The 15,818-nt window shown below is 35.1% G+C and overlaps 1 protein-coding gene across 1 annotated transcript in view; it reads right to left on the minus strand.

The window, feature by feature from the left end:
* LOC143226897 (ribosome biogenesis protein NOP53-like) overlaps window positions 1-4,213 on the minus strand; it is a 43,325-nt gene extending 39,112 nt beyond the window's left edge. The window contains exon 1 of the mRNA XM_076458430.1: window positions 4,054-4,213. Coding sequence (XP_076314545.1) covers window positions 4,054-4,184 — 131 coding nt within the window. The 5' untranslated portion in view covers window positions 4,185-4,213. The remainder of the gene's footprint in view (window positions 1-4,053) is intronic.
* Between the last annotated feature and the right edge of the window lie 11,605 nt (window positions 4,214-15,818).

Below are 15,818 nucleotides of genomic sequence, written 5' to 3' on the forward strand. Positions count from 1 at the left end.
ATGGCTGGATAGGAATGAGAACCATCACACAATACACAAATGCCATTGGGACAGAACTGTGGCTGGATAGAAATAAGAACCATCACACAATACACGAATCCCATAGGGACAGAACTATGGCTGGATAGAAATGAGAACCATCACACAATACACGAATCCCATAGGGACAGATCTATGGCTGGATAGGAATGAGAACCATCACACAATACACTAATCCCATAGAGACAGAACTATGGCTGTTCAGGAATGAGAACCATCACACAATATACAAATCCCATAGGGACAGAACTATGGCTGGATAGGAATGAGAACCATCACACAATACACGAATCCCATAGGGACAGATCTATGGCTGGATAGGAATGAGAACCATCACACAATACACGAATCCCATAGAGACAGAACTATGGCTGTTCAGGAATGAGAACCATCACACAATATACAAATCCCATAGGGACAGAACTATGGCTGGATAGGAATGAGAACCATCACACAATACACGAATCTCATAGAGACAGAACTATGGTTGGACAGGAATGAGAACCATCACACAATACATGAAATCCATAGAGACAGAACTATGGTTGGACAGGAATGAGAACCATCACACAACACATGAATTCCATAGAGACAGAACTATGGTTGGACAGAAATGAGAACCATCACACAATACATGAATCCCAATCTTATTTTATATAAATGTGAGTGAGAGTAAAAGGAGAAGTTAGACCATACGTAACAAGTACATCCAGAAACCAACATTCATGTAAAGGGAATCATGTCATCATCACCTCAAGTTCACAAGAAGGAGGGAATCTTCTACTCCCTAATCTATGAATGCAACACATGATAGCAATGTGAGAGACTGATCACTCCATGTGAGAATTCAATATCAAAAATCAAAATGACAGAAACATCCCCAAGTGCAATGACATCCTTGGAATAAAACATTCACGAGAAGAACTCTTTTAATCTGCAAGTACATTCACTGTAACTTATAACATAGAGTGATAAAAGCACAATTGAGGAAGAGAATATAATAATCTGCAATACATGTATGAGGACTTATACTGATTGGTTCAACTCTTAATCCAAAATTCAACAACTGAGAATCAGCATCCATGTGTGGGTAGGATGAAGGATCCCAATCAAATGGATCAACTACAATTTTAATGATCCATTCAAGTATATAAAATGGAAGACAACTCATCATTTGCACCAGCAGAATGCTATCACCCTTCTCTCAACTTTAGTTTTTATACTGTTTTCATTATCTCATTCAGTAGGATGCCTACATGATCCACCAAACCAGAGGTTTGGAACTCAGTTTGAGAGTCCTTACCAGCATAGTGTAGAATCCAAAGAAACAACAACTAAGACATGCAACAAGTGATATTTTTAATAGCAAACCATACTGACATAAGGCATGGCAGGGGTGGGCAGCTATCTCCTGCTTTACCCACAGGATGGGCAAACTGATGAAGTAAACATATCCTGAGGATATAAGTAATCTCAGCAATGTACATTTAGTGACTGTGGAATTATAACTGTTAAGTCATCATGGCCTTTAAATGTGGCTTTGACTAGTTTAAGTACACTTGGATAGGCACCGATCACAGTAGAGTAGGATCCAGGGAGAAAAATAAATCTCACAAAAGAGTGAAGGGTGGCAACAGGTGGATGACAGTACCTTGACAATGAAGAAACAGCTACCCAAAGTAAAGAGTGGGAGGTGTGGTACTCAACAGTAGCTCCAATGGATTATAGGGTTAATATGCAGGGAAAAGAGAAGATGCCTGAATGAAGACACTAGGAATTGACGAGAGAAACATGGATTAAAAGGCCAACTGAAAGACAATCCAAACCAAATGGGTCAGAGAGGAAGAGGAAAAAAACAATCAAAGTAGTGGTGTAAAAAAAGCCTTAACACTCCTATGAAAAGTGGGGCCTAATAGGCCCCAGAGCAACTTGAAAGGTTATTAATATTAGGCTAATAATAATGAAATTGCCATTTAAATCCATTAATGAATGGATTAACGAGATTCCCACTGTCAATATCTACTATCTAGCGAAACCACAGCCAGGGGAACGGGCTTGGAGAAATCAGGACTAGAAACGTCTTTTCAGAGGAGTGTTAAAACAATGATACAACCCACAGCATGCACTAAACAGGCAAAGTCATATGGAACTGAATAAGAAAAAAATGTGGAAGATGGTAAGAAATAAAAATGTTGACAGGAATATACTGCATGAGCCATGAAAATGTAGATAATAAAAATGATCAAGCAAAAAGAAACCAAACTGAGCTGATAAACCTCAATCTTTCTCTGCCAGGAAATATCAGTTAGAAAGACCTAACTGGAGTTACACAAATGAGCAAATATTTTGGAAAAAAAACAGATGGAAGTAGTAAAAACTAATGTTATAAACTGTACATAATTCTATCTGAACATATCAATACCCAGGGCAAGTAGATAAAGGACTAGAGACCAAACAAACATAAAACAAATAATTACCTGGGAGATTCATAAAAAATTCAAGAACTTTGCATGTAGAAGTGACACACAGAAGGAACAATCATCAGAAACTTGGAAGATGAAGAGGTCACTCATTGAGAAAAAGAAAGAAAAAGTCAATCAACAACAAAAACAGAGAACAGGACCCTCTAGGTAATGTATGTCAAATGTGTTGGTTCAGAAAATGAAATCCAGAGACTCCCACACAAGGAACAAGAATGAGTGTTCCTTTGGTGAGTGAAAGAAGCCATTACCATCAGACAGTCAAAATGAGGCAAGTATTTAAATCCAACTAAAGGAAAGAAAGTGAACAAATGCACACTGGACTGGTAGAATTGCCAGGATATAAAGGTGATAATACATTTGACCTGAAGACCATTGTCCTGAAGTCTCCTACTCATGAATTATGTCTCCAACCTCTGGAGATGAGTATCAGTAGAGAGAAACATTTCAGAATGGGGGAGAAAACAGTATATCCAATGTCACAGGGGATATGACCATCTACTAAAAAGTACAGACAAACAGTGAAAGATAAATATGAAGAGAATAGTCAAACAAATAGAATGGATAATAGAAAACTCCATTCAAGGAGGATAAGAAATGGTCCAGATTGAAAACTTTAAAAATACCCACCCAAAAGGGACTAGAATGTGAAGTATTGACAAAAAAAACATATCCAATTGGAAAATAAAACTACCTGAGCTGCCTGCTACTCAATATGTATATCCACATGTACTTGTATACCTACTTATATACCAATATTCTGCATAGCCCCTACCTACTTGTAATTTTGTAAGTTTTTCTCCCAACTAAAACAGAAAATTTTAAACCAGTAATAATAAATCAATAAGCAAGTGAAAAACATTCAGATCCACCAAAGATCCTGGTCATTTCTCACACTCAGGCCTCTTGTTAAGTTATTCTGCCACTGTCTGTAAAATTCACAGGCCACAAACTCGAACACTTATAAAATGTAATCAATACCATATCAAATAATGCCTTGTGTTATGTAGCCATCTTTTTTTATATATTATAGCTCATATATAAGGTTTTGTGTAACATGCTATCTCAAATTTATACTTGCTATTTGTAGCATCCCACAATCACAGAACTTTAACAGACAACTTAAAAGTTAATCCCCCTCCATAAAATTGTTAAAAATATTTCTACGAAGGTGTAAGCTTCTCAAAAATCATAGCAGCATATAAAATTAAGAAAATAACTAATAAATTCACCGTATACTTAGAAAGAAGTAACTCTATCATTTAAAAGCCAAAATTTAAATTAGATGGTACAAGTTACAAAGTAGGTGTACTTTCAGATGGCGAAAAACCCACTTGAAGTGAAAATGTATTATTAAGACGGCTGATATGGGTATTAAAACATTAATGATACAGAAACATTGTTCTGTACTTTAATTTAATTGAAGTTTTAATACACATACTAGTCGTCTTAATAATACAATGTAGGCCTATATATATTGCCAGGTCATTTGTTATTTGCTCACATCATCGTAAGTACAGAACAGAAACTTTACCCTGTCTTTTCGTCCACTCGTTTTTCTTCCAAATAGTCCTCTACTTCTTTTATATCAACATGTTTTCGCCAAGATTTCTTCTTATTTTTATTCACACGTGCCTTCCTGTTACGAACAACACTGTCAGCCATTTTGACAAATGCGACATCTAACCAATATAATTTTCTCAACCCATACCAGTCGTTTTTAAATATATATTTTTCTCTACAAGTGGGTTTTCTCGTCATCACGGATAACCAACATAATATTTCGTATTGACTAAGATTTATATAATACAACAGTAAGTTGGTGCAATTTAGTTTTGAAAATATGTGAGTGGTGAAAGCAAATAACAAAAGAAAATATTTATTATGCAAGATTTCGTTTATCTTTTCCTTCGTATCACATTGTAACTGTTAGTTAGCTGTGAAATTATTTAAGGTTTCAAAAATATTTCGAATATTTAAAAGTGAGAAATTTGTTTGCTTGTTTTTGAATTTCGTGCAAAGCTACACGAGGACTATCTGCATTGACGGTCCCTAATTTTGCAGTGTAAGAAAAGAGGGAAGGTAGCTACTCATCAACACTCAGTGTCAACTGTTGGGCTACTCTTTTACCAACGAATAGTGTGTGATACTGGGTAGGTATTTGGGTTTACTTATTATTTCGTTCCCTTAAGAAAACGAAAAATAACCCGAGACAGTCAGAAACTGTTGTTTTTCTTCGCCCTACACGCGGCGAAAGTAAATTAGTTACCTGATTACGAAACTTGTGAACTGAACTAGAGTGGCTGGTTCATTGTTGGTCTGGAATGGTGGTCACATATGATCTTGAAATTAACGGATTAGTGTGTCTGTTTGAGGAACGTCGGAATCAGAAGCAAAAGAGGCCTGCGAGCCGAAGAGAGATCGAAGAATGCGGCGAGAAGTTCAGCACCCCATTAACAAAAACTTGAAGAATTCCTTGACGTAAATGTGGTCGGAGAAAAACAAGCAGAGAGATGCAAACACAGTACATCGACATGGTTAAAACTCATGATATTAGTTAACCAGAATTTTGATACTTAAATTTTAATGTGTGAATATGATACTTTTTAGTTATGATTATGATGCGTTCTAACTGGTCTCTTTTCAGGGCTGGGATCTATAAAGCCTAGAGAAATGAAAATTTTGATGTGGGGGGGGAACGGAAGTACCCCGAGAAAACCCACTTTCACTAGTGGGGCGCCGAATAAACAGCCCCACCAGTGCCAAACACTGAATGTGTGAAGGTATATATGGTTAGACATTAGAATTTACATTCAGGGCATGTATATAGTTGTAGGGAGAGAGGTATCGCTGCCAAGTTTGTGGGGTGGCTGCTAGTTGTGGAAATTGTCTTCTTAATTGTGTGCGGTTGCTTGCTTTTCTATTGTATTTAGATGCAAGTCTGTTCTTGAGAGCCGAGATGGTGCTTGTTTTATCCAGGTAAGCTGTTGGCGTGTAACTGGGAAGTCGATATGCCAGTCGAATGGCAAGATTCTGGGCTTGTTGCAATTTTTTTTAAGGTGGTTGAGGGGCGCGTTCGCAGTAATCATGTTGCCGTATTCAATGATAGGCCGAATGTAAATCTTGTAAATGGTAAGAATCGTTTTAGTTCTACAGCCCTTGACAATTCTACTGATTCTTCTGAGGTAAAATATTCGTAGACTTTTGAAAGTATGGTTCTGAAGTGATCAGTCCAAGTTAGTTTCTTGTTGAACGTGATACCAAGGAATTTTATAGTGGAAGAGAATTTAAGCTCAGTGTTCATCATTTTCAGTTTGACTTTAGGGACGGATTTGCTTTTTCTCGAGATTTTGCGTTTAAAGATTATAGACTGAGTTTTAGTCGCAATAAGCGCGACCCGCCAGGTGTTACACCAGGTGGTTATACTGTTAAGTGTGGATTGAACTTTAGAGGCGGCCAGTAGAGGTTCGCGTGACATGCTCCATACTGCTATGTCGTCAGCATATTGCGACGCATAGATGTACTTAAGTTTAGGTTTGTTTGTTTTGGAATTTCGCACAAAGCTACTGAGGGCTATCTGTGCTACCCGTCCCTAATTTAGCAGTGTAAGACTAGAGGGAAGGCAGCTAGTCATCACCACCCACCGCCAACTCTTGGGCTACTCTTTTACCAACGAATAGTGGGATTGATCGTAACATTATGACGCCCCCACGGCTGGGAGGGCGAGCATGTTTGGCGCGAACCCGCGACCCTCGGATTACGAGTCGCACGCCTTACGCGCTAGGCCATGCCAGGCCCATTAAGTTTAGGAAAAGAGATGTCGTTAACATATAATACATATAAAAAGAGGGCTGTGTACTGAACTTTGGGGAACGCCTGCCGAGAGGTGAACAATGTGAGATGTTAATTCTTACTTCAGCTGTTCTATTGTCTGGAAAGCTAGATATCCATCTTGTTAAGGTGGACGTGATGTTAAACTGAAGGAGTTTAACATCTAAAAATAAGCCCATTGTGGTGTGATTTTTATTAAATCCTTGAATGATGGATTCAATTAATCTTACTAAATGATCTGCAGTCTGTCTTTTTCTACGGGAGGCGTTTTGTATTTCAGAATGTAACATGTTACTTTCCAAATACAATATAATGCGAGCAGCTAGAATTTTTTCCAATAATTTACCGATGCTGTTGATTAGGCTAATTGGTCTGTAGTCTTTTGGATTATTAGATGCAGGGGTTGTTTTAGGTATGATTTTAATTATAGCGGACTTACATTGAGGCGGGTAGTATCCTAAGTAAATAGAAAGGTTAAATAAGGCTGCTAGATGGTTTATGAATGAGGTAGAGACTTTTTAAGAATGATGTTACGTATGCCATCCTCGCCTGGGGCAGTATTTTTAAATGTTTTGATTGCTAGTTTGATTTCGACCTGTGTAATGGGTCTAGTGAGTTGTTGAAGGTCGGTAAGGTGGACACTGCTGTCGTGGGATAAGTAGCATGGGAAGTTTGTATTGAATAGTGTTGCATTATCTTTGATGAACTTCTGGATTATCTAAAAATGATTGTTATCAAAGAGTGGCGAGTTCGGAGTGGTGAAAACCTGTTTGTAGTAATCAACTAATAAGTTGGCTTTTTCGAGGTCTCTGGTTGCTTAGCTGTTGTCGAGTTTTAAGTTGGGAATGTTGTTGGTTGAATTATCGTTGCATATGTTCTTGAACTTTTTCCAAAATGTAGCCGGATTTTTGTATGAATTGTCTGATGACGCACATAACTCGTACCAATTTTGTTCTTTTTGTTCGTTAATTCGACGCCTGATAAGATTATTGACTCGATTGATTTGGGTTTTAATAGTGGGGTCGCGGAAATTATGAATTGGCGTCTCAGTTTACGTCTTTTGGTGATAAGTGAATGAACTACTTTAGTAAGTGGGACTGAAGGTAACGTTATAACGTCGCCACGGCTGAAAGGGCAAGCATGTGTGGTGTGACAGGATTTCAAATCCGCGATCTGCACATTACAAGTCGAGCGCCTTAAAAACCTCGCCATGCCGAGCCAAAGTGAGAAGTAAAACCAAAATTAGTCTAAATCATATAACAGAGCAATAAAACAAATTATTTATCAAGAGATACATATGCTCTAAAAAACAAATTAAGCGTTATTGTTACATAAATAGAGGGGATATGTTTTACTTATTCATTTTGTAAAATACTTTTATATTTTTCCTTTAGATGTAAGTTTTATTTTCAACGTTATAATTTTAAAATTTTCTTACCCAAGGGAGTTCATCATTTAGGAATGATGACACACTAAAAAGCCGTGGCAACGTTATAATGTTACCTTCAATCCTACTACTCGTTATTAAAAGAATAGCTCAAGAGTTGGTGGTGGGTGGTGATGACAAGCTGCTTTCCCTCTAGTCTTACACTGCTAAATTAGAGACGGCTAGCCCAGATAGTCCTCGTGTAGCTTCGCGCGAAATTCAAAACAAACGAAACTAGTACCAGCGAAATGGAATCATTACATCTATAATTCAGTTAATCATTTAGTTAGTGTGTCTGTGGTTGAAATTCTTCAAGTAAAATTGCAAGAAAGAAGTTAATCTTCGGACATTTTGTTAAGCATTATTTGAGGCTCAGCCTACAAGTATAAAAGGCTCTAACACATTTCATGTACTTTTCAAAGAAATTAATTAATTTATTATAATGAAAATAAAACCTACTCAAGGATAGAATATGTTACAGCGTTGGTGACGGATGTTTGATAATTTTGATGAAAAAAATATATAAATTTGAGTGAATTTCAAGATGATAACCCAGTCATAAAGTTAGATGAAAACATTGATACAGATTCTTACCATTCTCTTGATATTTATATATACATTAAACTCAGTTCAGCGTAAACTTGAAAGTTGTAGAAGTTGACGTGAAATTCGGTGAGTCTGGTAAAAGAATGTCAGTAAAATGGGAAACATGACCATCACAGGTGAGAGTTTAGGAAATAGTTAATAAGCGAAGGACGCATTATTCTAAAAATAAGTTTCAGAACCCAACCAATCAAATAATCAACAAAAAACTAATCAGACATTATAAAACAAGAAGTAGATGAATACTCCGTCTAGTCTAAATGAGATAAGAAGTCCGTTAATTAAATAAAGCAGCCACAATTTAACGAGTTTATTATTTAAAAGTATTTTGATCAATACTGGTTCTACAATTATAATATTTTTGACCCGATTTTATAATAAAAAGTAGAAATCTGCCTACAGAAAATAAGGAAAATGACAGGTTGAAGTAAATAACAAGTGGGCATAACATTAAAAAAAAAGATGAAGGTTGGAATTACTGTTATGTGGAAAACTTTTTAATACCTAATTATGTGTGGGTAATTGGCATCAAGGAAGTGTAAATATCGAGAAATGATTTCGTATAGATATATGGTTGCAAATTAGGCTAGTTTCAAATAGCTTCACAATTTATGATCAGAAACATCCTGTACACTACATGACAATTACTTTACCAGAGGTTTAACAATTAGTGACAACAAGGAGGGCGCTCATTGTATTATTAAGAAAAGAAATTCTCATGACTTATTACAAATAAATTTACATCTGCTAACTAGGTCATAATAGAACCATTTCAAACTCCTGCGTGTTCTAATGGATTTATGACAGGTATATTCTCATAAATCTGGAGAATAAAGAAGTAAACATTAGGACCATAGACAAATAAAGTCATAAACATTGTTAAATCTGAATGAGGTATTCAAACTGTGAAGATGTGAATAATATATATACATATAGGTGGCTCATGAGCATTACCCCAGTGAATAATGTATATACTTATAGGTGGCTCATGAGCATTACCCCAGTGAATAATATATATACATATAGGTGGCTCATGAGCATTACCGCAGTGAATAATATATATACATATAAGTGACTCATGAGCATTACCCCAGTGAATAATATATATACATATAGGTGGTTCATGAGCATTACCCCAGTGAATAATATATATACATATAAGTGACTCATGAGCATTACCCCAGTGAATAATATATATACATGTAGGTGGCTCATGAGCACAAGTTAAGAAGTTCAGTTAGAAAATGTGAAGTTAGCCAGCGTGCGAGTGCTTAGATGCAATGGGTAAAATTTTAGTGAGTTTCAAAGTTTAATAGAGATAAGGAGAATATATTGTTTGAAATTGTTCTAAAATATTCAAACCCATCTGTGTGGACTTTGACAAAAAGGAGAAAATTATTTATGGTTCAGAATACAATTGTAGTGACCCATGGGGTGGTATAAGTGAATTATTCACTGATACTATTGTGACAAGAGTAGAGAAAAATAAGCTGTCTTGTGGATTGGATTCTAAAGTAATTGACTCAGTCTTAGTGGACTTTTGACAAGAAAAAGAGATTGATTCAGTCTTAGTGGACTTTTGACAAGAAAAAGAGAATCATTTAGTCATAGATACAACTGTGATATTCCATGGTGTAAAAAAGAATTTGACTTGTTTTGAATATAATACTTTGAAATGTGAAATCAGTGACTCATAGATCCATATAATCAGGTTTAATCCCATTTACATCATTTAGTAACTGTCATAGATCCATATAATCAGGTTTAATCCCATTACATCATTTAGTAACTGTCATAGATCCATATAATCAGGTTTAATCCCATTACATCATTTAGTAACTGTCATAGATCCATATAATCAGGTTTAATCCCATTTACATCATTTAGTAACTGTCATAGATCCATATAATCAGGTTTAATCCCATTTATGTCATTTAGTAACTGTCATAGATTCATATAATCAGGTTTAATCCCATTTATATCATTTAGTAACTGTCATAGATCAATATAATCAGGTTTAATCCCATTTACATCATTTAGTAACTGTCATAGATCCATATAATCAGGTTTAATCCCATTTACATCATTTAGTAACTCTCATAGATCCATATAATCAGGTTTAATCCCATTTACATCATTTAGTAACTGTCATAAATCCATATAATCAGGTTTAATCCCATTTACATCATTTAGTACTGCCATTGATCCATATAATCAGGTTTATTCCCATTTACATCATTTAGTAACTGCCATAGGTCCATATAATCAGGTTTAATCCCATTTATGTCATTCAGTAACTGTCATAGATCCATATAATCAGGTTTAATCCCATCCATATCATTCAGTGACTGCCCTAGCTCCAAGTAATCAGGTGTAATCCCACCCATATCATTCAGTGACTGTCATAGATCCATGTAATCAGGTTTAATCCCATCTATATCATTCAGTGACTGCCCTAGCTCCATGTAATCAGGTGTAATCCCATCCATATCATTCAATGACTGTCATAACTCCTTATAATGTCGTTTAATTTCATCCATATCATTCAGTGATTGACATAGCTCCATATAATCTGGTTTAATTCTAGCCATATCAATTAGAAGACTGACAGTTGTGGCTTAACAAACTGTTGGAGTCATTTCTCAACTCTAAATCTGGCCCTTCCTTATCTGGGTTGTTATAACATCCAGACAAGTATCTTCAGCTTTGGCTCCTTACCCAAAAACCTGATCAACTCAATCCCTTAATCATACAGAGTCTCAGCTAAGATTGAAGTGCATTAAATGTCAGGTGTACATTACTGTAGGCACACAAATGACTCAAATTCTCAGGTAAATAAATGGCTTTGGCCCACAGCAACAGAGCAGTCCATCATTGCTGGTATCTTGTTCAACATCTCTACACAAGGGTAGGCTTTCCTGTGATCACAGTCATCCTAGAAGGATGCCTGCTGGCCCACAAATGCCCTATGGTTCATCATCTTTACCATATGGTGCCTGCCATTTCACATGAAAGTGATGCAGCTCGTGTAAGAATACTTCAACATCATATGGTCACAGTGCCAAAACTTTCTCCTTCCTACTCACTTTGTTACATTCTCAGATAACACTGATTTCCTCTGGGAGTGACTAAGTCATGATATCTACCAGGATATAATTCTACATTCTTTGACTGAGATTGGAAGAAATACACTGAACACAGATGTAGTATCATAATTAACAATATTAAAACACAAACAAACCAGAAAATATGTATTTTATTTGCTACAATGGACAGTCACCTCCAGTTGAGAGTGAAATATGAAGATGCTGTTCAGATTGTAGGGAAGACAATTTATTTGATCTCCTGTTGCAGACTATATAAATCTAACAGTTATGTCATGAACATCACCCTCACTAACACCACCTCCAATTTATAATGAAACATAAGAGATTTTACTATGTCAATATATCACTTGACTGCTAGTAGAAAAGATAACTGTCTAATCAGAAAATAACACAACATCATGTAGTAGTTAGAGAACAGAAAGCAAACTGTTACAAATCTTCCTATTGTTTTGAATGAGGGGTATGTGCCCTAACCATCCCTAATTTAGCAGTGAATAAGTAAATGTAGGACAGCAAATCGCTAACACCTACTGCCAATTGTTGACCATCCCTAATTTAGCAGTGAATAAGTAAATGTAGGACAGCAAATCACTAACACCTACTGCCAATTGTTGACCATCCCTAATTTAGCAGTGAATAAGTAAATGTAGGACAGCAAATCACTAACACCTACTGCCAATTGTTGACCATCCCTAATTTAGCAGTGAATAAGTAAATGTAGGACAGCAAATCACTAACACCTACTGCCAATTGTTGACCATCCCTAATTTAGCAGTGAATAAGTAAATGTAGGACAGCAAATCACTAACACCTACTGCCAATTGTTGGGCTATTCTTTTACCAATGAATAGATGAATTGATCACCACATTATAATAGCCCCTCAGCTTAAAGGATGAGCATGTATGGTGTGGTGGGGATTCCAACCCATGACCCTCAGATCGCGAGTTGAGTGTTCTTGCCACATTGGTATTTAAGAAACTAGTTTCAACACGTTCATGTGTTCTTTTCGGTGTCGTGTTGCATTCTGGTAGAAAAAATAGTGAACAATACCTATGAGAAAACAGAATTTTGAATTACTTTAGGTACACAGGATCTAAACTTTTTGTTTAAAGTGAGTTTGGGAGGTGGTTAAATGTGGCTTTCGATTAAGAAACTTTTGATAATATTTCTTTTATGTAGTTATCTATTTTTTAATCCATTTTATGGCCAAAACTTTCATTTGAAGAAAAATGGCAGTTTTTTCATATTTAACGTTTTTTATTTTAAGAACGTCTGTCAACATCCACGTGAACTTTTGTCACAGGATAGATATGGCGTGAAACACCACATATTTTACAATGTTTTATTTATTTAATGGCACTTGAATATTTGTAAGAGATTCTAGAATTACTCTTCAATAATATTTTCTACAGTTAATGTTGTAGCCAATAAAGTGTTCTCATATGATTGTTGGTTGGTATTTCTCTGTCTTTGTGGAAAAAAAGCAGATTTTCTTTAACTGCCTAACTTCTGGTGATCTTGAATCAATCACTTTCTTGGAAAAACAAAAGGCTCTTGGTTAGTGACACAAAACAATAGGCCTTCTTGACCTCTATGTTACATAGAAATAACAAATGCTTTAAAAAAAAAAAGGTAGAAAACACATATCCATTATAACCCAATTTTCTGAACATTATTTTAATATTTTATAGCAGAAGGTTAGAATAACTGTAAACTAGTGTTAACTTTTCATGTAACACTTCTTTTAGGCACACATTTAGAAAGGGATTTGTTTCTGTATTACTGATTTTACAGTGGACTGTAGTGGTTGTATTGCAACTAAGGAGTTTTGTTTAGTTTTCAGCAATGGATAGTTTTGTGCTTTTGACTTAACTTTGGTAAAAGACATTCCCACATTGTAAATATAAGTTGTTTTTTAATTAAAGAGTTTTATTATGTGTATCAAAGTATTGTTCATTTAATCATGATGAAGTACAACACTAAACTGTATTTTTCTCAAAGTATCCTGCATGTCTAAACTCCTACATTGGATGGTATTATCAGATAGATAATCAACACTATGGTTTAATATGTCTTAACTATATTTACTATAATGTAGAAGTACTTAAAATGTTTAATTTGTAATCATTCATTGTTAAAGAGTAATTCAATATGACTACTAAGTTTCTTTGTTGAAAGGTTGTATTGTTTTTTTTTATAGGAGCAAGACAGACTTATAAAACTTTTTGAACATGTTTATACAAGTATCCCATGTGTTCTCCACTTGTTTACATAAATAGTATTCAAGTATCCCATGTGTTCTCTGCTTCTTCACATAAGTAGTATACAAGTATTCCATGTGTTCTCTACTTCTTCACGTACGTAGTATACAAGTATCCCATGTGTTCTCTACTTCTTCACATAAGTAGTATACAAGTATCCCATGTGTTCTCTACTTCTTCACATAAGTAGTATACAAGTATCCCATGTGTTCTCTACTTCTTCACATAAGTAGTATACAAGTATTCCATGTGTTCTCTACTTCTTCACGTACGTAGTATACAAGTATCCCATGTGTTCTCTACTTCTTCATATATAGAAATTTTGTAGTTAAAAACAATTTCCATACAACACATTGGTCAAGACAGTCAATTTATTCCTTTAACTACTTATTGTTCTGTGTCATTTACCTACAATATAGTGTTATTAATACTGTTTTAATATTTTTCAACACAAAGCCAATTTTAATGCATGGAAATGCATATTACAATCTCAGTAACTTTAGATTGGGAACCTGACATATCACAGGAACTGTCTTAACAACACCACCAGAAAGATGACCACAGTGTTGACAACTTCAGGTTAGGAACCAAACATACCACGGAAACTGTCTTAACACCACCACCAGAAAGATGACCATAGTGTTGACAACTTCAGGTTAGGAACCAAACATATCACAGGAACTGTCTTAACAACACCACCAGAAAGATGACCACAGTGTTGACAACTTCAGGTTAGGAACCTAACATACCATGGGAACTATCTAACACAAACACTAGAAAGATGACCACAATATGAGAGACAACAAAAAGTGTTGTCAACTGATACTAAAAGTATAATAGATGACTCCTTTGATGTGATTTCAAGGAGGTGATGGAACTAACACAATTTAGTCAGAATGAAATCCAGTTATTAAACAGTGTATAGAATGACAAAATATATTAGCAAGTAAAAATGAAGTAATATTTCTTAAGTTGTGAGAAAGTCGTAGTGTTATATCAAGGTAATACTTACAGGTTTTCTATAAAGTTAATCTGGTAACAAAGGTTATCCATCCAGTGAAAGTAATCTGTCTTTACTAGAGTAAGTTTAACCTTCTTATGGTGAGAATACAAAAACTATCTTTGTATTTGTCTTCAGTCTTCTTGCAGATGGAGAGAAGGCTAGCAAGCCACTTGCTAATTAATACCATTTTACTAAGGAGTGCTTCAGACATAACCTTCTTTAAGGTCAAGTCAGATGACTAATTATGTTATTAGATGTTCATCTGCCAATATGTTAAAATTACTTTTATTGTTTTAGAAATGATGTACAAAAATAGTTTCATAGTAAAAAAAAATTCCTTGCAAAAATAGCTTTACAAGTTGCATATGAACAGCCATTTACAATAATTCCACAATAAAAAAGAGAGAAAATACTTAAAAATATACATAAGTATTTAACTTCTAAAAATGTTAATACATTTATAGGATAAGTAAAATTGACAAATCAAAGAATGAAAAGTGGCATCCAAGTAAACATGTTATTCACCAACTTTTATGACAATTATATGGATAGCAGAATCCTTACCAAGAACTTGACATAATTGCCAGAACTGGATTTTGTTTAAATCACAACCAATCTCAACAAGAGGTCAATCCTACCTTGATACTGTATAATGTTTATTTTAGTGACTAATAATTAAAGTAAACAATAAATACAAGATATTATCATTGTACTTTATACATACCATATAAATAGATATAAAGAACATTTATTAAGTTAGTTAATATACTCTTGAAAACAAGAAATGCAAAAGGGATATTTTTTGTTATTTTAAAGAGAAATATATGTAATAACGTTACAAGCTCAGAGCATGTGATGTTACACGTGTTAAGGCACTGATTGTCAGAACAAAATGACAATAAAAGTTGTGCACTTTGAAAACGGAGGAAAACATCGGATTTTTCGCCAAAACGCATGCGTGTCCAATAAATTTGTTTGAGAGAGATCTGCATGTTCTGCAAATGCAACATGTGCAAAATCTGTATAAAAGTGACGGATTCTTGGTTTCCATAGCTCAGTGTTAAGCC

This window comes from Tachypleus tridentatus, chromosome 9 (assembly GCF_004210375.1).
Source record: "Tachypleus tridentatus isolate NWPU-2018 chromosome 9, ASM421037v1, whole genome shotgun sequence".
Classification (NCBI taxonomy): domain Eukaryota; kingdom Metazoa; phylum Arthropoda; class Merostomata; order Xiphosura; family Limulidae; genus Tachypleus; species Tachypleus tridentatus.